Raw genomic sequence first — 23,116 nt, 5'->3', positions numbered from 1 at the left:
GGCCCTCTTATCCCGATTTTGAATATATATATGTAATTCATACCAATTTTCAAACACATGCATGTTTTGTCCATACGTTTATGTGACTTAAATTGTCATTGACCATTTTCTATTGCTCAATAAATTCATAACGACTTGACACACTTTTTATGTAGACTGTGTTAGGAATTAGGATTGCCCTCAATGTCAAAGTCAGCGAACTACAAGCTAAAGTACTGTAGACAGCTGTAGGTCACACAAAATTACTGATTAATTCAATTATGGTTTACTATTTTACTGTTTTTTCATGATTTTTTTTTTTTTTTTTTTGGTTTGTAACGTGATATTAAAGTTATGTTTTGTTTGTTTCGACGCAAAATGTATTTATCGTAAAATATTTTTTACGAAATTATTTTTTTGAAAATATTATTTATTTGAAAATATTTTTCAGCGTTCGGTTTATACGAAAAAAATCACTAATAGCGTAAAATGGAATCAGGCAATCGTCGCTGGATTCTGGCCAATTTAACCGGAATCTTGTCTATCGGAATCAGGCAAAGTCGCCAGATTCTAGCAGAAATTTTCAAATTCCAGCCAAACAAAATGCCCGAAATCTAGCTATATTGGTCAGATTCCGCTAGTTTGGACAGAATCCGGCAACATCGGATTCTAGCTATGGTTGCCGAATTCTGACGAATGCCGTTGGACTCCAGCAATCAGATAATAAAATTCGGGGATCTTCAGAAGTAGAGTTGGGTTAACAACAAATTCCAATGCTCAGCGGTGACGGATTCCTATAAACGTGCCTGCAAGAATGAAAAGTTTAAATCCAGTAAATGATTTATGATTTTCAAAACCATAAATCATTTTTCAAAAATTAAATTGACTTTTACGGTTAAACTGAAAATGATTTCTGTTAACTATTATTTTCGCTCCTACAAAACACTGAAAAATGGCGAAAACATTTTATGCCGAAACGGACGGAACATTAAAGTTGTTTTTATTTTTTTTGTGAATTGAATCTTTTATGTTTTAGGTTTGTTTGTCAATGCTTTCATTTTTTAAAAACATAAAAACAAAACCAAAAATAAAAAACGCTAATGTTCTAAGCTGTAATATTGCATGTCATATGAAACATCACAAAAGAAAATAGTGATATTTGATCGGTGACAATTAAACAGAATTTTAGTCTCCGGCCCTTAAACATCAACGGCCGCTAAAATCTCCCTCTCATTGGAAGCAGGAAACACCATCCTTAAATACGACTAGGCCAGGCCTTATTAATTACACATAACATATATATCTGGTTATTTATTTGCCTTATTACGTGTATATATAATAAGAGGCTTCTTCATTCATTCAATCTCTACGCTCCCCATGCACACGAAGCTGCGACAACAATAAGAATTGCCCATTAGTAGTTGAAGTAATGAAGAATAGAATTTTTCATATCGATATACACAACAATTATTTGTTTAAATTACTAACAATTTAGGTGGGTAATGTAAGAAAAACTATAAAAAACTTATTTGAAGATCTTTTAAAGATAATCGTAATTGATTGAAGATCCAAATTTGTTCTAACTAAATTTTGAGTTGTTTGGCCACTTATTCGAAAAGATGGTTCCATATTAACTCTGTCACTCTTAAATTGTAGCAATTTGAATTAGTAATTGTGATATATCTAAGACCCTCAGAGTGGCCGAACCAATTACATGGGCTATGAGGGTGACTCGGCACCCTCATTCCGGCCAGATGGAGTAACTCGACCACCCTTATTTATTTTTTTAAGAAAGTGTAGGCATTTAGGTCTTTTTTAATAATTTCCTTAGAAATAATGAAATTATTTAACGGAGTGATTACATTTTTTTAAAAAAAAAAAAAAAAAAAAAATTGGTTGGTACATTGCCAATTTTTAAATATGGGAAGTAAAATGAAAAAAAAAAATTTGAAGGGATAAAATGTATATATATATATATTTTTAAAAAAATAATAAATAAAAAAAGCTCTCCACCAAAAGACTTAAAATCAGAGAGATTTTTTTATAGTTTGGTTGGGGCTTAGCAAATTTTTAAATGCATGAATTGGAATGATTGAATAAATTATAGATGTAAATGATTGAATTCATGCGAACCTGTCTGAGAAAGAGCAAAATTTTTGTCGGCGCCCACATGCCACGCAAAGTAACCGAGCAATCCCTTTCCCTTAGCGTATGTAACCTTAGTAGAGATGCTCTGCGTATCATCATAACCAATCCACGTCGTCCCGGCATAGCAATAGTCTGTAACAATCGTTGAATTGAACACTGCCGTGGCGCTATTCTGGGTTATGAAATCCTTGATTCCACCATAACCCAACCCATCAGAGGCAGCTCCATTAGCCGGTGCAAATATTCCATGGTTATTAGCATTTACCAGACGCCATCCATGGCCATAAAATGGAAGTCCGAGGACTAATTTATTGGCTGCCACGCCTGCTTGTATCCAAGCTCTGATGCCGGCATCGCCGCTAACTTTGCTTGTTGGATTGTACAATGCAGCAGGCGGTCCAGTCTTATCCGGTGAGTTATTCGCAGCAGCGGTATAGAGGTCATAGGCCATTACATTGAGCCAGTCCAAGCTGTTTGAAATTGCCTGAATGGGATAAATCAACGAGTAATAGTCTGAGGAGTAAAAGACTGCCGCTGATAGAAGCAACGGTGCTTTGCCACTGCTCTTCGACTCTGCGGCGACGGCTGCTCGCCATTCGTTGAGGAGTGATCCAAAGTTTGTCATTTGCTCCTTCGTGTTGGGCTGCTCCCAGTCAAGGTCAAGGCCTTGGAAGTTGTTAGACCTGTTAGAGTATAAAATTAAATCATCTCTTTCTATTATTTTAAACTTTTAAGATAATTTATAATTTAACAAGTATAGCATCAAAACAAACGATAGAATATAAATTAAATAATTAAATTTATCATATTCAATTGGTTTAAGCTTTTGAGATAAATCTGGATATATTATAAACGGATGTTATCGATAAAGTTTGGTTAGAACAAATTCTAAATGTATCTATCTATGGTATTGTAATCAGGAGCAATTTGGCTCTGTTTGATCATTCATTTTATCAATATATAAAGTATGAAATTTGTTTAAAAAAAAACAAACAAACAAACAAAGAAAGCTTTTGAGATAATTAAGAACAAGACCTTGCTAGCTTTATGGAGGAATCTATGAACGATTTACGGGTACTGGCTTGGGTAGCCATTGAAGCAAAGGTCGAAGCTTCAGAGTCTCCTCCACCGATGGATAAAAGGGTTTTAACAGAAGGGTTCTTTTGTTGCACGGTTTGGGTGAAGGTTGAGAACTGGGCCGAGTTTGAGGAAGAAATGGTGACTTGGGAGGTGCTGGGGTTGAGATCGGCAAAGGCACAGAAGAGATGGGTGAAAAGAGTGGAGTCTATGCTGGACACCAGGAATCCATTATCGGGAATCCAGTATGCGGCTTTCACGACGGTTTGCCCGGCGGAGAAGTGGAGTTGGAGAAGGAAAAGGAGCGTGGAAAATATATATGCAGGGGTTTTCGAATTCGAAGCCATTAAAAATTTGAAAGTAAAGGCAGTGTACTCTCGCTTGATAGCAAGCTATATATATATATATATATATCTATGAGAAAATTAGAAATATATAGCTTTGAGAAGAGAGAGCATACGTATTTAAATCTTTATCTTTTTTTCTTGTTCTTTTGATTTCTTTTTCCTCTTAATTTGGAGCTAATTATCCGATGGAACTTAAAAGTTAAAACCCATATATACACTGTTTCGATGGAGATCGACTTTCGACGGAGTTCAGCCGATTGGATATATTAGAGAGTATAGGTCCAAAAATGAAAGAAAATATGGAAAAGACTAGTTTGACGGTGCCGTGGCCGTTACGTGGTCAAAAATGTCAGCTTAGAATTGTCCAAAGAAAAGAAGATGGACGAAAGTATGAGTTCAGCCTCGGCCGACAATCAGGCCAGCTGTTTCGCTTTCCCAGGCCAGTACCACGTTGTTTGGTGTTGAAAATAAGTATTCGGTGAAAACTCTAAATTTGATAAGCTAATTTCGGTACTTACTATTAGACAAGAATTCAAATTTTTGGTTAAAGGTGAAACATTAAGCACTCCTTGGAAATCTTGGTTGATCGATGGATTGTTCCAACGAGACAATGTTGATGTGTTTTAAGTATTTGGTTACCGAAATCGGTTGAAGTGCTTGTTTTTAGATTGTTTGGGCGAGCTACATCACATCATATCCGGCTTCAGTGCTGTAATTTTAAACTAGTAGAAAAATTGAGGGTCCAGATTTAGTTTATCAAAACACAGTCGTTTTAATTATGTAAACAAAACTGAAAAATAAATCAGACGTTTTCTACTTGAGGAAGTGGGACTCGACCGCCTGCGAGACCGCATTGCAGACTTTTAGCGCCTTCACGACGCGATCGGGGAATATAAGGACGAGACGGTCCAGTGGGGGCTTGGAAATCTGGGAAGGATCAGCAGAACGGCCTTGAACTCAGCCTCGCAGCAGAGAAACACGTCGAGGAGCTTGCGAAGCCAGGCGATGGAGAGGAGGGAATCGTCGTTGGAGGTGGACGAGGAGCTCGGAAAAACGGTCGGCGACATGCTTCTGGAGGAGCCCCAGGTCCTCGAGCTCCTGCTCGTGGTTTCCGTCCATGGAAACCACCTGGGGGAATCTTTGTCTGAGGTGGACGATAGGAGCACGGAGAAGCGGTCGATCGGGGATATTAGCAGCAAGTTACAGAATGAAAATGTTCATACTTCATAGTAGCAGCAAGTTACAAATCGATTCCTTTATTCATGCACATTCCAGAAGGAACGATGAAGAAGATGAGTTGATGATTGAACCGGGTCTAATGCGTGCAAACCGGCGGAAGAAAATTCCACACTTCAAGCTTTATTCACGATGTCATCTTGCTAGAGAAGCTTATCAAACCGCAAAAATTAATTGTGTTTGACAAGTGACAAGACTGGTTATCAAGTTGAAAAGTTGTAACTAGTTCAACTCTTCATCAACTTTCAGTTTAGATGGTTGCCTTACATACCAACCAGCTAGTTCAACACTCGGACAAAAGTGGGGCCGACGAATCTCAATACAGATCGCAAGTCTTAAAAACCCAAAAGGTCGTGGTTTAAGTGCTAATTTTAAATCCAAGACTATATGTTCTCTAGCAAGCATCCAAAGCTTCTTCAATTGCCTCGGAGATTTACTTGGGCAGCAAAATCTCACCCAACACGCACAGGCTCAAGGCCAGCAAGTCTGAGAAAGAACAATAAAGGGGAAGTAGAGGAAGTGGCTGAGAGAAAGGTTGGAGAAAAGAAGAAGTTGGTACTTGAAATAAGGAACACTGTGATAAGAGCGTAAAAGATGGCTCTTCCAACGAGATTAGTCATCATCTGTGTGTGAACTGTGAAAGGGGGTAGGGGTTGAAAGAGACTTAAACGGCGTTAAAGTCTGTTTATGGTTCAACCATTTCAAGTGTAGTAAAACAATGTGTTTAATCCAAAATAATCTGGACCCTTCAAATTTTTTTACAGGAGATGTGCTGTAGTTTTTACTACAGCACTGAAGCCAGATCCACATCAAGAACATCATACGAAGGACTCTCGAGCTACTTTGTTGGTATGTACAAGCGTTTGCAATGGATCCGAACGAACTACTTAAGAAGAACTCCCGAGAAGCTTGGTTTGTATTTGTCAGAATGAAAATGTTTCATTGAAGAAAACTGATGCTCAAATGTAGTCTTGAGTAGGGCCGGCTGGAGCCTTAGGCGGATTAGGCGACCGCCTAAGCCCCCAATTTAATAAGACCCCTAATTAAAAAATATTAATAAAGATTATTTCTAAAAAAAATAAAAAAATAAAAATAAAAATTGAGGCCTTAAATATGATCAATACACTTAATATAAGGCCCTAAATCTTGGTAAAACTAAAATTAAAAAAGGCAATAACATAATGCATGGCTCAATTTAATAAAGCCCAAATTAATGAAGATTTATTTTTTATTTTTTTTTTAAAAAAAAGTGCTTACAAAAAGACGAATCATCAAAGCATTGTTTCCGGTAATAGCCGCAGTCGATGCCTTAAAATATGTTGCCTAGGGACCTTCTCCCGTAAAAAAACTGCAGGTTAAAAAAAAAAAAAAAAAAAAAAAAAAATTGCAGGCCTTAATTAATTACCAACAACTTGTGAATATGAAAAGTCTAAATTGAAGGCCTTTAATTTTTTGTACGACTAATTACCAACAACTTGTGAGATATGAAAAGTTTCTGCATTGAAGGCCTTCAATTTCTTTGAACGTTGACATTTAAAATAGAATTAATGAGATATAAAAGCTATTTGGGCGTTACAAGTCCCAAGTTCAGTTCAATTATTTATTTGGCGAGCCTGTCATAACATCCTACCGACTAGAGTGAACTTAACTCAGAAAAAGGTTCTAGAAGACTCCTCCTGTCCTTGTTGTAGTGCGGCTGAAGAAACCATTTGCCATACCCTTTGGGAGTGCCCGGCAGCTCGAGATGTTTGGGGTGGAAATTATTCTAGTTTTCAGTAATGTCAAAGGGTAGGGAATGACTTCAAGCTGCTGTTCAAATATTACTTGGAGAGAGTTAGTAGGGAGGAGTTAGATCTCATGGCAGTGGTGTCAAGGTGCATATAGTTGAGAAGAAATTCTCTGATTTTTTAGGGCACCTTCACTCATCCTAATGTTGTGTATGCAGAAGCGAAGAAATCCCTGTTTGAATATAAGAAATGCCAACTCAAGGTGCCTGGAGTAATGTTGGATGAGGTATCTGTCCCATGTTATAGAAATATTAAATGGCAACCTCGTTCCCAAGGGCTGATAAAAGTTAATTGGGACGCCTCTATTAACAAGAATAAGGGGTGGATAGGGTTGGGGATGATAGCTAGGAATAGCAATGGTGCTTGTCTGGGAGCTAGAAGTGTGACAAAAGATTTGATAACTGACTCAGCGACGGCCGTGGCATTGGCAGCACTTAGTGCTATGTACTTTTGCACGGAGGTGGGCTTTTTTGATGTTATATTGGAGGGGGGATGCTAAACAAGTCTTGCAGGCTATTAATTCAAACCCCCCCTTCCTTTCTAAATTTGAGAATTTTATTGAATCAATCCATCATGAAAAGAGAAACTTCAGATCGGTGGACTTCTCCTTTATTCCTAGAGAAGGGAACGTAGTGGCTCATGCTCTTGCAGCAGAGGCATCAAAGCAGAAGGTTAATAATGTCTGGTTGGAAGAACTACCTTTTCGTTTTAGCAACTTTGTAGCTAGGGACCAAATTGGTCCCTAGATCCTTTTTTGTAGGATCGATCTTTCTCTTGAGTAATGATCTGAGTTACTTTCTTGTTCAAAAAAAAAAAAAAGAGATATAAAAGCTTCTAAATTGAACACCTTAATTATTTACGTTCAAAATTGAAGGCTTTATGTTCAACATTCAAAAAAAATTGAACGCCTTAGGTCCAACGTTCAAGAATTAAAATAGAATGAAAAAAATAAAAAAGAAATGTTAAGAAGATGAAAAGTCTCTAAGTTTCTATTTTAAATCCTATTCTTCATAAGTTTTTATTTTTTATCTCAATTTTTCTATTCAAATCTTATTTGAATTTGAATTTCTCTCTTTTCCATTTTCATTATTTCCCTATAGCTTATCCTTCAAGTTCTTAAAATCATTTCATATATGATTAGTGATTAAAAAAAAAAAAATTTAACTACCAAAAACTCAATTAATCAATTGCATTAATTTTTTTTTATGCGGTTTTATGAAATATTCTTACACTAATTTGTCTTTCCTTTGATAAATCAAGTTTTACCATTCTATTTTTTAAATTAATTAATATTTTTTTTTTTTTATTTTTTTTAAAAAAAATCATTTAAACTTTTCGCTTAAAGCTCCAAAATATATCAAGGTAGCCCTGGTCTTGAGAAGCTCAACTGGAGAGCATCTGAATAAGTGAAGATCGCAATTAATTAACCAGAGAAACTCGGTTGGAAGCTCGATTGGACCATGTCCAAACACAACTAAGAAAAATATGTGAAATCTTAGTAGCATCAAATGAGCTAACTCACTCGTCTGAACGCCATCTTAAAAAAAACTTGCATTCACTACAAAAAATAATAATAATAATAATAAAAATGAAGCAAATTTTGGATTGTTTTAAACCGTTTAAAAATGCAGAAAAATCGTTTGAAATCAATTCCAAACAGTTTTTTCTAGATGGTTTAAAACCGTTTAGGATATAATGTTACTAAATGAATTTTCGGACGATTTGGAAAAAACCGTCCATAAAATTTTTTTACGGTTTTGCCCAAAATTGTCCAGAACTTTTTTTTTTTTTTTTTTTTAAATTATAATTATAATTATAATCTTTTTTGTCCAACAGTCAAAGGCTTAAAGCTTCTAAGTTCTCTATTGGAGTCCGGAAATATCCACTGAAATTCAACTCCAATCACTACCATCCAGCCGTTCAGCTGCACCAAGCCCCATCGAAGCTAGCTAGACATCTTCTTCTGTTTCTCTTCCACTCCGAGAGAAACTAAGAGAGACAAGTCGCCACCCATATCTACTCCCTCAATATTGCACAACCCAAGAACCACAGCCACAGCCAACCGGGTACCCTTTCACCAATCAACCGAAAAATATAGTACTTCAAACAATCAAAACAAAACAAACCCGTCAGCTCCAACCCATAACAATCACTGAAACCCACCCCAATTACCAACCTGGTAGTCAGCTCCAACCCAAAACGACCCAGAGCCGATTTCAGCCGGAAACCCACGCACACCAGCATGGGTGGTGTGGGTTTGACAGATCCGATACTCCATCTCTGGTATTCTCTCCTGCCATTCCGTTCCCGTAGTCCCGATCCCTCCGTTCCATCCAAATCTCATCCCCTGTCTTTAGTCGCCGGCCGGAGAGAGAAGAAGAAGAATGATACCTGCACGCCCTACCTCTTGGGAATTCTTGGCCAAGTCTGTGAATAATAAAGAGAGATTGTGCAGATTGAGATTGTGGATTGTTATGAGTCGTTGATATAAATGAAAGAGACGGTCAATATGCGAGGTGTTATTTTGTGGTGCGGGTCGATGACATGGAATATGGATGAGTGGTATTTTCAATATGAAGTGGTGTGAAACTCCTGCTTTTTAAAAATGAAATTGCAGATGGTTTCAATGAAACCATCCTTAAATTTACAGGCGGTCTCAATTTACAGACAGTTTCATTAAAACCATCTGAAAATTTACATTTTTATACGGTTCATCTAAACCGTCTGTAAATTTACCCATGGTTTTTTTGAAACTATCATAATTTATTTTTTTATGGACAGTTTTCAAAAAATTGTTTGTAAAAATTTAATTATAGGTAATTTTTTGAACTATCTAAAAAAAAAAAAAACCGTCCAGAATTTACTCTTTTTCAAAACCATTCGGGAACGCGACGATGCTTTCCTTGTTTTCTTTTCCGGAGCGCGAAGACAGAGAGATGGAGGGAGTGTCTGCTTTGGAGTGAGGAAGATTTAATTTCGCAGTTTTGTGAATCCATTGCCGACCAGTCCAAAGGTTTTATCTTTAGCTTCAGGATTTAGCTCCAAGCTTTGTTCTTTGACGCTTGTTTCTGAATATTTCAGTTTCAAGATCAACCACCTGCTTTGCTCTCTATGGTTCAAGGACTGGGGATGGCCTTATATGATCTGAGAAGCAAGAAAAGGAGAGAAACAGAAGCTCACCTAGGAGACCCATGTTTCTAAGTCGCTGTATAAGCTTGGAGAGCAGACTAGGGAGGCTGCTAAGGGTTTTGAAGACTGGTTCAAGCAGGTATATATACAATATATTTAATTTGTTTGAAAGATTTTCTATAGTTGTGCTTTCTGGGTTTTGCTGAAATTTATTTTCTTTGCGATAACTTTTAGTTTGGGGAGTGGTTGGGTTGTGAATTTTGTTGTTGGGATATTATAGTGTTCTAATTTTTCTGACACTGTTGAAATTGTGAGTAATGGATTTTACCAATACGGAAGCTTTTGGGTGATCTTCAAACCATTGGATTTTTTCCTTTATAAAATGTTAGCAGAAAACGTTCTTGCCCTACAATAATATGAATTATGGGTTTGGTTTAGTTTTTTCTTTAATTTTTTTATCAATTGTTTGGTGTATTTTCCTGGTTTGACTAGAGACTAAACCGTGAATTACCATTGGATATTGTAATCCTTGTTTATGCAAATCAAGCGGTTTATGGTTAAGGCAAATGTGTCCAAAAATGGAGTTTTGCTGTGAAGTATAGAAAATAGGAGTGCCATGACATCTTGAAAATGTACATTATTAGTGGATTATGAAAATACGAGTTTAGCTACAATGATGATAATAGAGTGATTGTGAATGACCAATTGACCATATATACTACGTCTAAGAGAAAAAAATGGGGGAAAATGGGATTTTTTTTAAAAAAAAATTAATTAACTATATATGTTTCACAAGTCCTCCACGCTCATCGTGCTACCAGTTTGGAGATTGTTGCATCATTATCAGAACAAATTTCTGGCTGCAATGTGGATTTATTTTCCTCTTCTTTGTCTATTTTCCTTGAAAAAGCTGGCTTTCTTGGAATTGTTAGAGCTGCAATTTCATTTTTTAGCATTGAAGAAACTTCTAGCATAGATGGCCTGTCACTAGCGTTTTCCTGGACGCATAAAAGAGCTATTTGCATGCATCTAATTAATTTGCACGATGAAAGTGTGTCATCCAGAGTAGAATCCATAAATTCCATGCCTTTGCCTTCTTTCCAAAGCTCATATGCCTGAAATTATAGAGTATTAAGCATCAAATACTGGGAAAACAGAAAAGTGCATAGGTACTCAGCAAAAGAAAAGAAGTGTAAGATTTTGATCCACGGTTGCCTTAGCAATGTTTACTAAAGTTACTTACATATTCTAGGATGGTCAAGTTCTCATCCAAACCATAATAACAAGCAGTCCTCTTACCACTAATGATTTGTAGAAGTAGAACTCCAAAGCTATAAACATCAGATTTCGTGGAGTACACACCTTTTCTAACATACTCAGGAGGAACATAACCGCTGCAATAGATTTTTTAACATCAAAATTAATCATCTAACAAGAAAACTTAGGTTATAAAGCTTTTTAGGCAAAGTACTTACTATGTTCCAACAATTCGACCTGTGTTTGCTTCATGATCATCTTTCCTGAAAATTCTAGCCATACCAAAGTCAGAGATCTTGGGTTTCATCTCGTGGTCTAGTAAAATGTTGCTTGCTTTCAAGTCTCGGTGAATAATTGTCATTCTCGAGTATTCTTGGAGATATAGAAGCCCCTGAGTAATCCCTTCAATGATGTCGATGCGTTTTCTCCAATCCAATAGATACCATCTCATAGGGTCTGTGTTAAATTAGATTGCGAAAAGTCAATCATTCAATTATCATGGGACTAATAAAGGAATAAGATGCGAAAAAATGCCCAAAAATTTAGAAAGACACCTTGTGCCAATATCCCTATAAGCTTGAACCAAGATGACCTTGGCTTTATTTAAGCTTAAAGGGTGTTTGGCGCAAGTGTCAACATCAGGAATTATTGGCTTGTGGCCTTCTATGCAAAAGATGCTAGAGCTCATATGTTATTGCATTCTCATTCACTGTAATTGAATTGCAAGAAAGATACCATACCAAAGAGGTAGAAGTCCAAGCTTTTGTTTGGCATGTACTCGTAGATCAGCATTTGTTCATTCCTCTCAATGCAAAATCCCAAAAGTCGCACAAGATTTACATGTTGCAGTTTCGCAGTAAGTATAACCTCGTTCTTAAACTCCTCAAACCCTTGCGTAGATGTTTTTGAAAGCTTTTTCACGGCTATTTCTTGTCCATTTGGTAATACTCCCTGATAAATAAATAGACACCCATGATTAATTGTATTCTTTCCATCATTAAGATATTGCAAGGCAATTTCTACTCCTGCTGCCAAAATTAGCATGGGAGTGGTTTATAGATAGAGTTATGTTTCTGCCAATTTATTTAGTCTAAAAAAATTGAAGCACTTGTAATGATGATGGGCAATGCCACAATATATGTAGACTAACGGAAGTTTACCTTGAAAACGGGACCATAACCTCCCTGTCCAAGTTTATTTTCAATTGAATATCTATTTGTAGCTGCCTCAATGTCAGCTAAAATAAAGACTTGAAGATTAGGAATGTTGCCATTGAAATCTCTTGCAGCTGCCATATGATTAATTTTGGACTCTGATTCTTTAGATGTAACAACCATTCCTGTATTATTTTTATAAAAAAATATAAGAGACATAAAAGAAGGGTAGATGACCAAAAGTGTCAGTTCCTCAATCATTGGCGGTTCATAGTAAATAATCGTAACTTCCAATTATAGATGGTGAGTACATGTAGTAGAAAAACTTTACCTTTTAATTTGAGCCTTCTCTTCCGTAAGCAACATATTACAAGGCTCAGTAGAAGAACAACGGTAGCAGTTGTAGTCAAAACGATCACTAATAATCGCCCCTTGGGTTGTCCATTATCTCCTTCCTCTTGTCCATTATTTCCTTCCTGTTGTCCATTATTTCCTTCCTGTTGTCCATTATCTCCTTCCTGTTGTCCATTATTTCCTTCCTGTTGTCCATTATCTCCTTCCTCTTGAGCTGATAATGCATCTCATGATCGAATTTATTAGAGACGAATATGCCAGAAAATATCTTAAAATAATGTCACTGTCAGACTTATAATACTTTCGATTGCTGAAATAATTGGATGTTCATATAGTTTAGTTTATTAAAGCGATGCCAGATAATCTTCTATAAATATTCATGTCAAATATGCCATGTAAGAAAACCCAATAACTCCTTGAAAAGTCAGTTTCCTATGGCCAGCCAAGTCAGGAGAAACACAAAACAAAAGACAATAAGCTCATGTAAGGATAAGGATCCCTTATAATCCCCTGCCCTCAGAGGAGGGTCGGGGATGGGGAAATTTTAGAGAGACCGTTCCCGAGGGAGCCCCCTGGCCGTCTCATAGACCCATGCCCAAAGAGGAGGGAGCAAGTTAATAATAGGATCTCCACTAATAGGGGATCTTGGTCCACTCATGTAGGCATTTTCCCTGAGAAAGTACCTCATTTGACTGAAATCTGATTATTGTCAATCAAAACCCAAACAGGGGAAACAAAGGGATTATATGTATAAATGTATAATCGAACAGGAAAGGCCATTGAAATCTTGACAAGCATTGGCAAAAACTTGACATTGGCCTAACAATGAAATCTTCATTCCTGGGTTAAATAAAACTAGCATATAAAAATAAATAAATAAATAAAGTTATTTCTTAATTCTTTTTGGCTAAGATGATCTTTCAAGTCATGTTGACGTATTTGAATTCTTTAAAGAGTGCTGCATCTCTTACCTGCTTGAGAAAGCTCCCAATTGTCATCATGAGAGACTTGCCACACAACGTAACCAAGTAGTTCCTTACGCTTGGCATAAGAAACCTTAATTTTGACCACCTTAACATCATCAAAGCTGATCCAGACCGATCCAACTGAGAAGAATTTCACTACATATGTAGTATTGTATCTTACAACAGCCCCATTTCCCTTAATGTAAGCCTTGATATCCTTATAGCTCATGTATCCTTCAGGTGTAATGGCTGGACCTGTAGCCGGTGCACCAATAGCATTGTCGTTGGGATTCTTTAGCGTCCATGCATAGCCATAGAAAGGCAAGCCCAAGACCAACTTTCCAGCGGACAAGCCCCTACCAATCCATGCACCAATGCCATAATCCGTGCTAGCCTCGCTTGATGGGTCATATAAGGCTGCAAGAGCACCTGTCAAGTTTGACCACTGAGGCATATAGTAGTCATAAGCTATGACATGAACCCAATTCAAGTTATCCCTTATGGAGTCCACTGGGAAAGAAGCGATATCCACATCCGGTGAGTAATGAACAGAAGCAGTCAAGATCAATTCTGTCTGGCTAGAGTTTTTTGCCTCGGAATTCGCGGCGGCTCGCCACTCCTGAAAGAGTATCCCCATATTGGTCATGTCGCGGCTTGTGTTTGCTGAAACCCAAGAAAGGTCTAGGCCTTGGAAGCCATAAAGCCTTGCCATCTTCAGTGAAGAGTCGATGAAAGATTTTCTATAGGAAGCCTTGCTGACCATCAATGAAAGGACTGCATGGTCTGCGCTTCCACCCCCAATAGAAAGGAGGGTGGTGATTGATGGGTTCTTTTGTTTAACAGTGTTCGTGAAGTTAGAGAAGGAGGATGAGGCAGAGAGCTCGTATGACGATGGGTTTAGACCAGCAAAAGCGCAAATAAGGTGACTAAAGAGGGTTGATTTTATGACTGAAATCGGGAACTCGCTGCCGGAGTACCAGTAACCTGCTTTGATCCATGTTTTTGCAGTTGACGGCTCCAAGTGTAAAGAAAGAAAGATATGGAAAAGAAGAAGGATGATAATTTTGAACATCATGGAGCAAAGCTATACTTCAATTCTGAAGATTGTGACAGCTTGCCTTGAAAGTGGTGGATTAATTTTCTAAGGATCTCTTATGTTCTGAGACGTACAGTTTAATAAAGGAGACGTATGTGTTGGCGTGAGTTATCAATTAAGAATCAAATAAGAGAGATTATAGAAACAGCCGAGAGATTATTGGGATTTCTATGTTGCATGATTATAGCCATAAAATAAGTACAAGAAAATGTATTATAATCATTTTCATTCAATTTAAAACAAACGTGTGACGTGGAATCTTTTTTATTTTATTTTATAGATACTTAAAAAGAACTACAAACTAAAGCCAAAGTATCATTCGTCGTAAAAAAACTCAATTTGACGTGGCTGTTTCTACGTTGCATGATTATAGCCAAACTAAATTAATTAATCAAAAATAAAATAAATTATAATACATTTTCTCTTAAAAGCCACATAATCTTTAGAGGAATAAATAAATAATATAGGTAAAAAAAAAACTCAATTTGACGTGGCTGTTTAATTACACCCCAAACAGTTTGTAGATAAGCATATCAGCATATGAAATGGTGGGTTTCGTTGAAGCTCACTTGACATTAATTTGATGCGTTGCGATCACTTTTTGAACTTGCTACATTAATCGTACCTTGACTCGAGTGTATGGATCGGAAGACTTGCTCAATCAGTCAGTCAGCCCCATGCCCCATTAGAAGGGCAAGACTTCTGCCGTTCTGCTCTGCGCATAAAACAAGTTAAGACTTGCTCAATCAGTCGGTCAGCCCCATTAGAAGGGCAAGACTTCTGCCGTTCTGCTCGATCTGCGCATAAAACAATGACTTGTGCCAAAAATCAATGTGATTTTATGGTCGATGTGCAACATTTTCCATATAGGCTACGAACGAAAAATGTCACGAGGATACATATGTTTAGAGTTTTTTTTTTTTTTTTTTGGGTTGTAATGCAATATAAAGTTAAAAGTAGTTTTTAGTTTTTTTTTATTTTGAGTTTTTAATTAATATTTTTTGTTTTGTTTTGTTTTTTTTTAAATGCAAAAACCCATTTTTAAAAGTGTTGCCAAACGCTCCAATGATAGAATTTTCAGAGAAGTTCCTTTTTCTTTAGTGGGAAAACATTTTAAAAAAAAAAAAAATCAATTAATTGACCATTTGACGTCTCTCGATCTTAGTAAGCATTCTCAATAGACTTGCTAAATTTGTTGAAACGATCCAAAATCAGTTCCCAGCACCTAAGGGTAAAAATGCGGATGTGGTTATTAGCGGTATCTGCATCCTCATGATATGATTATCATTTTTACGTATTTGTATTTGTGCAATTATTGCGGTTATTATCCGCTATCCGCATATAAGGTAATTGACATTTTGGATTAGTACTATTTAAATCTATATGTAAGATTAAATTAGTAATGCGATTATTAATATATGTAAGCTTAACTAAATTAAGGCCGGGACAAGACTGGCTAAGAGACATTGACAGTTTTGTAGACAATCTGGAGGAAATTTTTGTTCCATGTGCAAATATGTCCAAAAGATGCATTATTGAATAACACTTTATTATGTATCTTTGATTTTTCTTAACATGGAAAAAATTTTGTTCATGAAAAAGTTGTCATTGTCCATACAATTTCCTAATGCCAGACTTGGTTGACGATCTTGATTAAGGGCATTCCTAGCAGCTTCCCTTCCCTTTCCAGTCATTTTCCCTACATATAGGGAACAAAAACACTTTTTGCTTCCCAATCAAAAAATTTTCCACAACAGCTTCCCTTTACTTTTCCCTATATCATTAAAATAATATATATTGTTTTATTTTACTTTACTTTATTCCATAAACTTTTTTTTTTCTCTTTTATTTTACCGTCTTTGTCTTCTTCCTCTCTCGCCCGTCACTCTCGCCTCTCTCGACTCTTTCTCTCATCTCCATCACTCTCGCCTCTCTCGTCGTGGGCTATTGGTGGACGCCGGAAGGTGAAGGCGCAGTGGCGCGTCTGGGATGCCAGGTGAAGGCGCGTTTGGACTAATTGGGGATTTTTTTTTTTGTGTGTGTATTTTGGTGGTGGTTTCCGGTGGGATAGGGTGTTGTGTTTGGATTGGGTTTTTGTTTGTAGTTGATGGTTGATTGGTGGTGATGTGGTGGGTTCCAACATGGAGGAGGTTGGAGTCGATGGGTTGTTTGATTTTGAAGGATTGAGACCTGTGTGGGGGGTGTCCGGCCGCTGGTACATGTTGGAGAGGAGGATCATCAGCGAGATCATGGGCCAGTTGTGGAGGTGAGAGCACCAATCTCCGTGGCGGCACGCGTTGATGATCCGGTGGCTTGGGCTCGTCGGCAGGCTCGGCGGTAGCTGTTGCGAATGACGAAATGGGAGAGAGAGAGAGAGAGAGAGAGAGAGAGAGTGAGGAGCGTGTTGCAGAGAGAGAGAGAGAGAAAGAAGGCGCGCGCAGAGAGAGTCTATTTTTTATTATTAAACAATAGAGTGGGAAGTGAACAGTTCTTCCCAATGCATTGGGAAGAACTGTTCATTTCCCAGTGAATGGGAAATGGAAGGGAAGCTGCTATGGTGTGGATTTTATGACTTTTTTAAAATTTTCCCTAAAATGTAGGGAAGGGAAACTGCTAATAATGCTCTAACCGCTCTTGATTACGAGTGGAAAATCCCGGTCGACAATCAGGACTGCAACTTAAAAAACTTGGTCTACAAAACCGATTAATATGAAGATTGATCCGCTATTTAATGAGCAAGGGGTGATATTGATTTGACAAGACTTGGGCCATAAATAAGAGATACTTGGACCATGGAAAATGTTAAAATTACAACCTCACCTAACTATTGCACAACCCCAAGGCATATTGAGGTGGAACCCATTGCTTGAGTCTCACCTCAATATGCCTTGGGATTGTGCAAAAGTTAGGGTGAGGTTGTACATATATCAAGGTCCTTTGGAACAAAGCTCTCTACGATCCAGAGATGCAAACATGGTAAGTGCAGTAACTTTTGTATTTAAGGATGGTTGTCCATTTGGGTGTTGAATTTTTTTGAATCAGAATATTATTTTAATTTACTATGCGAATTAAAAAGTTTGACTTTATGAGATAAAATTTTAAAAAAATTTCAAAAAATATAATTTATTTTTTGAAAAAGTAAATCTACATTTTATTCAAACCAAACACACCATAAAACTACCAAAAGCATGCCTTATTTGACAGCTGAACTACTTAATGCATGTACGGAAATAGCAAGACACAGCCAACATGACCGCCTTAACGATTGAGAGAAAGTATCCATACGAAAATAGGAAAATGTAACAATTTTTTTTTACAATTTCCTTTAGTCTTTTATCTTCAAACATCAACTGATTTAGGCAACGAAACTATCTTTCCCCCAGCCCGCGCCGGCAAATTCCTTTGTCTAATTTACTTTCTTTTGCAAAGATCAAAGGTTGTAATGTAGTGTATAAATGCATTACAAAAATCCTTTCAAATAGAATGCTTCCTTTTTTAGACTCTATGGTTAGTAGGAACCAATCGGCTTTCATCCCAGGCAGGAACATTGCTGAAATGTGTTGTTGGCCCAGGAATTGGTCAGAAATTACCACCGTAAGGATGGGAAGCCTAGATGTACTATGAAGATTGATTTGATGAAGGCGTACGATTCGGTCAATTGGGATTTTATTATCCATTGCCTATCTTGTTTTGGTTTTCCTTTGAGATTCATAAATTGGGTTAAAGAGTGCATTACATCCCCTCGATTTTCATAGTACATCTAGGCTCGGTAGAGTGCCATGGAGGACATGATGAGAGAAATTTTAGGACGTCTTCCACCACCTCCGGATGCAGCTCCATGATTGCCATTAGGGCACATATCTTTCTTTATGCTGATTTTGATTATAGGCATGTATTTTTGATAGACATTGTGTTTTCTTTTGGATATTTTATGTTTTACACAATGTACTTTGATATGCCTTTGGGATGTACCAAACATGTTGGTATTTTTGTAGTGCCGATGGGAATGTGAAATTTTCTTTTGTTATTCTTTTCTTTTATCTTGTATATTACTTTGGTATTTAGTTTTGTTTTTCAGGTTAAGTGTTCCTACCTTTAAGTTTGGGGGTATGCTTTGAGCCATACTTCCCCACTCAGGTTTTCCTTATCCTTAAACCATGCTTTCATTTTATACACATTGGGGACAATGTGTTATTTTAAGTTTGGGGGTATAGACATACATGTGTACACTTAGTCTAAATTTTGTACAAATTTTTCAAATTTCTTTGTGAATATCTATGTTGTTTTGTAAAATTTAGTTGATTTATAACTGTGATTTGCTTTTCATTGACAATTTTAAAAAATTTTGAACACATGATCACACAATTAGAGATTCTAAGTCTGCTTAATTACTTTTGGCTATGAGATTCACTTGTGAAATTTGAAAATCATGACATACATTGGCATATTGTTTGTGGGGTATGTACTTAAGTTAATACCTTGCATACGGTCTTTAGTGTTTTGGAAAACCAAGATTACTTGTTAGATGGATGACGTGGGCATAGTTAAAAAAAAAAAAAAAAAAAAAAAAAAAAAAAAAAAAAAACCTTCATTGAGTAACCGGACCTCTTGCCTCATTAAGCATTGAGTGTTCGCGTCAAAAGATGTAAGTTAATAATAATAATAATAAAAAAAATGGTTAGTTTGACTTCGTAGTTCTTCTTGACTTGAGTTATTAAGCCCTTAGGGATGTTTTACATCTAGTGCCCTAAAACCATCTGGTTTGGGAGTCACTGGCCTAACACTTGGTACATAGGTCATTTAGAAGCTTAAAGGAGTTGAGCATTGCACAACCATAATAAATAATGTAAATAATATTAAGTTATGCCTATGCCTTAGTTATTCCATCTAATGAGAGATATATAGAATTTTGAGACACTGGAGCATGTATGTAGGTAATGTTCTTTGAAAGCCTCATAATTGTATGTTAATATCAAACTGCATCATTTCTAACATGTGAAATCTTAGCCGGCCATTTGTAAATGAGTAGACTATGATTTACTTAAACTGTGTGAAGATGGAGTTTATTAGTTTAAAGTTGTTCATGAATTATGAACCATAGTTGTAATGATACTTCTTTTTATATTTTGTAAAGTTAATGTTTGTAGGTAGCATTTTCTGCTAAACCTTCACGAGACTTCACTCGTCCACTAAGGTAGCCTAGGGGTTTAAAAGGCTTGTTGCATGTGCTAAATGCAATCGCGTTTCCCACGAAAGAGGATGTAGATTAGTTGTTTATATTTTAATTTCTAGTTGTAATGCTAGGGACTAGCATTATGTAAGTTTGGGGGTGTGATAAGTCTTGAATTATTCGATTCAAGACCCCTTAATTTGCATTTGTTAAACCTAGTTCGTGTTGTATATATAACGTTTTGTTATGTTTTAGTGTTTTCTCTTATTTTCAGGTCTTAGTTGAAATCTAATTCAAAACTCTTGAATTAGACCTGAAAATACATCAAGGGTATTTTAGTCATTTCCAGAGTTCGAAACTGATCCTGAGAAAATGGAAAATTGTCCAAGGCATTTCGATCGATCGATTATTTGTACAGCAATAATTCGATCGATCGACTATTCGATCGATCGACATAATTTCGATCGAGCGAAGTCGTGTCTTCCAGAAAGTTCAGATATTTTCAGATCTTTGTATTGTTTGTGCGATCCAAATTTAAAGTTGGATTTTGTGGACAGAAATGAACGTCGACCAGCTCTGTTTGTGCGGCTAGGATTCACTCTTGATGATCTTTTGTAAATCCAATTCTCTATATATATGAGATTAGGGTTGTAGATTAGAACATGCATCTTTTGAGATTTCGGATTTGCTCAGATGTATCACTTCAATTCCTTGCGTTTTTAGTTTCCTTTAGTGCACGTTTTCTGGGCTTAGTTCCAGAGAGCTTGTCTCCTTTCCTTAATTTCAAGTTCTAGTTTAGCTTGTTCTTCATTTTCTTCCTTTCTTCTAATCCGAATTTCTTTAAGTTTAATATAGTTGTTTTTAATTCATTTCTTTCTTGTTTCTGTACTGCTTCCCTTTAAATTTATGCTTAACTTAGATTCAATTCATGTCTAGCTAATTTAGTCCTTAGGGTTTGATAAAAATCCAATCCAAAAACCATGAAGTGTTCTTGATGTTCTTAGGATTTTCTTTAGATGTTTGATGATTGTTGAGGGCTAGAGGATATCAAAACCCATGCTAAAAGGTTTTGGTATCAAGATTCCAATCAAATTTATTCATGAAAAAGAGTTTAACTTGTCTATGAGTTTTTCTTGAAGTCTTGAGTAAAACCAACGTTCTTGGAAACAAGAACGATGTCTTTTTCAATGGTGCTATTTGACATGATGTATGATTTCTCATTAGAGTCACCTTATAGGGTATGCTAGGGAACACCATTCATTTCATCCCTTTGGTAGTCTAATTGTCTTTCAATTGTAGTTTAATTTTATGTGGAATGATTTGGTGTGAAACTAGATATCTTATCATTGTGGCCTAATTAGGGTTTTCGTGTATTGTGTATACTTATTAGGATGTGTTATAGAGTAGTAAGGGCACGTTAGTCACTCCACACCTTCAGTAGAGTAAAATGTTTTTCAATTATAGTTTAATCTTTACGTGGAGTTGATTAATGTAAATCTAGGTGCTTTATGATTACGTCTTAACGAAAGTATTTTCATGTCGAGGTCGTCGTAATGGTTGACGCCCATTACGCGCTCATATCAAGCATGTTAGGAAGATCCATATAGACTTTAAGCATTGCATAGGTTGAGGATTGGATATGATCAACACCCTAAGTTTTCTTTTAAGTTAATTTCATTTCCGCTTTCATTTCTTTCACTTTATCGTTGTAGCTTCAATTCTACAACTTTTGTTTTTACTTTTGTTGATAAATTAAGTTAGATACGCTCTTTAGATATCCTATTACGCAAAACATCCAATAATTCTCTGTGGTTCGATCACCCTTACTATAGTACAACCGATTCGTACTATTGCGAGTGGTAAACTTATAAATATTAAAATCCACGTAGCGCTTGGCACGCTACCATGACTCTCAAAGTAGCATTGATGCCAAAGTAGCTTCTGTTTTTAAGAATGGAGAATGGCATTGGAAACCTGCCCGGTCTGAAGAGTTAGTCACTATTCAGACTAGGCTGCCGTAAATTAATTTAGGAGATTCTGATAATCCGGTTTGGACTGTGGCTCGTAAAAGAATTTATGTGAGTTTAGATACTTGGAGTGCTTTGCGGAAAAAGAAACCGGAGGTTATTTGGTGGTCTCTTATTTGGTTCCCTTATGCAATCCCTAAGCAAGCTTTCTTGTTATGGTTGGCTGTGAGAAACTGCCTTACTACTGGAGATAGGCTTTTGGTTTGGGGATACAAAGGGGACACTCAGTGTGGTTTCTGTAGACATGGGTTGGAAAGCCGGGACCATTTGTTCTTTCGATGTAGCTTTAGTTCCAGAATCTGGAAAAATTGTATGCAGAGATGTAATATTGAAAATCCTGATATTGACTGGCTAAATGTGATGGATACAGGCTATAGGCAGTGGAAAACTAAGAGAATGTGGGGTGCTCTTTGCAGATTAGTCCTACAATCTGGTGTTTATCATCTGTGGAGAGCAAGAAATGAAATTAAGCACAATGGATGTCCTAAAACTGAAGAGCAAGTGCTTCGATCGATCTATTGGGATGTTCGTTCCCGATTTTCTGGAAATGGTAGATTCGCAAAGACTATGGAGAGTGTTAATCTCTGTTTAAACTGGAACATATCTTTTTCTGTTCTGGTTTAGTTTTCTTGCTGTTCTGGTTTGTATTGGTGGGTGTGAGCTTCGGTTTGCTCTGGTTTTGTCCTCTGTTTTGGTTGGACAGTTTCTGGTTGTAATGTTTGGTTGTTGGAAATAAAAGTCTTCACTTATTCATCAAAAAAAAAAAAGATCAAAGGTTGTGAATACCCGTCCAAAGGGTTTAATCAAACACCCAGAAGTTCATATGAATATATGGGCCTTATAGTCTAATGACATAGCTATTGGCAATCTGATTTTTGAGCAAAAGAAAAGGTGATAAGCCACATACTAAGAAGAGCTTGCCTGGAAAAGTCTATAACCACTTTGTGTACGAATATGAAAACAAGGCTTTCTGAGTTTGAATATTTGATTTTGACTGCAAGCAAGAGGAGTTGATAATACGATGGAGGTCAGTTAAAAATAAGGGATAATTACTTTTTCCCCATGAACTATCAAAAAATGAGCGATGCCTCCATGAACTACTATTCGACCAAAATATAGCATTCAATTACCAAAAATAATCATTTTCTCTCATTCCGTCAGTTAGAGGGGTTAAAAAAAACAGCCAACGAGTCATGTGTCGTTTTACATGGGGGCATGTTGGAAGATGGTGGTAGTTTATGGGGGAAAAGAGGAAGATGGTGGTAGTTCATGAGGGAAAAAGAGGAAAAAAAAAATGAGGGTAAAACGGCGTGTGACGGTTACGTGACCCGTTGACCGTTTGTTTTAACCTCTTTGACTGACGGAAGGGGAAAAAATTGTTGTCTTTGGT

At 36.7% G+C, this 23,116-nt stretch overlaps 3 protein-coding genes across 3 annotated transcripts; 1 reads left to right on the top strand and 2 right to left on the bottom strand.

Moving 5' to 3' along the window:
* Positions 1-1,112: 1,112 nt before the first annotated feature.
* LOC133866970 (class V chitinase-like) lies at positions 1,113-3,576 on the bottom strand. Its single transcript, XM_062303640.1, has 3 exons — positions 3,163-3,576; positions 2,113-2,810; positions 1,113-1,368 (listed from the first exon to the last, which is right to left on the bottom strand). The coding sequence occupies exons 1-3, from the start codon at positions 3,549-3,551 to the stop codon at positions 1,346-1,348; spliced, it is 1,110 nt and encodes a 369-aa protein (XP_062159624.1). The 5' UTR covers positions 3,552-3,576; the 3' UTR covers positions 1,113-1,345.
* A 6,777-nt stretch (positions 3,577-10,353) lies between these two features.
* Positions 10,354-14,508, bottom strand: LOC133865517 (uncharacterized). Its single transcript, XM_062301940.1, has 7 exons — positions 13,440-14,508; positions 12,446-12,682; positions 12,121-12,299; positions 11,701-11,911; positions 11,179-11,416; positions 10,947-11,097; positions 10,354-10,818 (listed from the first exon to the last, which is right to left on the bottom strand). The coding sequence occupies exons 1-7, from the start codon at positions 14,506-14,508 to the stop codon at positions 10,510-10,512; spliced, it is 2,394 nt and encodes a 797-aa protein (XP_062157924.1). The 3' UTR covers positions 10,354-10,509.
* Positions 14,509-21,652: 7,144 nt separating this feature from the next.
* Positions 21,653-22,350, top strand: LOC133866354 (uncharacterized). Its single transcript, XM_062302866.1, has 2 exons — positions 21,653-21,689; positions 21,788-22,350. Exons 1-2 carry the CDS (start codon positions 21,653-21,655, stop codon positions 22,348-22,350), a joined length of 600 nt encoding a protein of 199 aa, XP_062158850.1.
* The last annotated feature ends 766 nt before the right edge of the window (positions 22,351-23,116 follow it).

Source organism: Alnus glutinosa, chromosome 4 (assembly GCF_958979055.1).
Source record: "Alnus glutinosa chromosome 4, dhAlnGlut1.1, whole genome shotgun sequence".
NCBI classification, from domain to species: Eukaryota; Viridiplantae; Streptophyta; class Magnoliopsida; order Fagales; family Betulaceae; genus Alnus; species Alnus glutinosa.
Note: the sequence above shows the minus strand (reverse complement) of the source record. Positions and strands in the feature narration are given on the sequence as shown.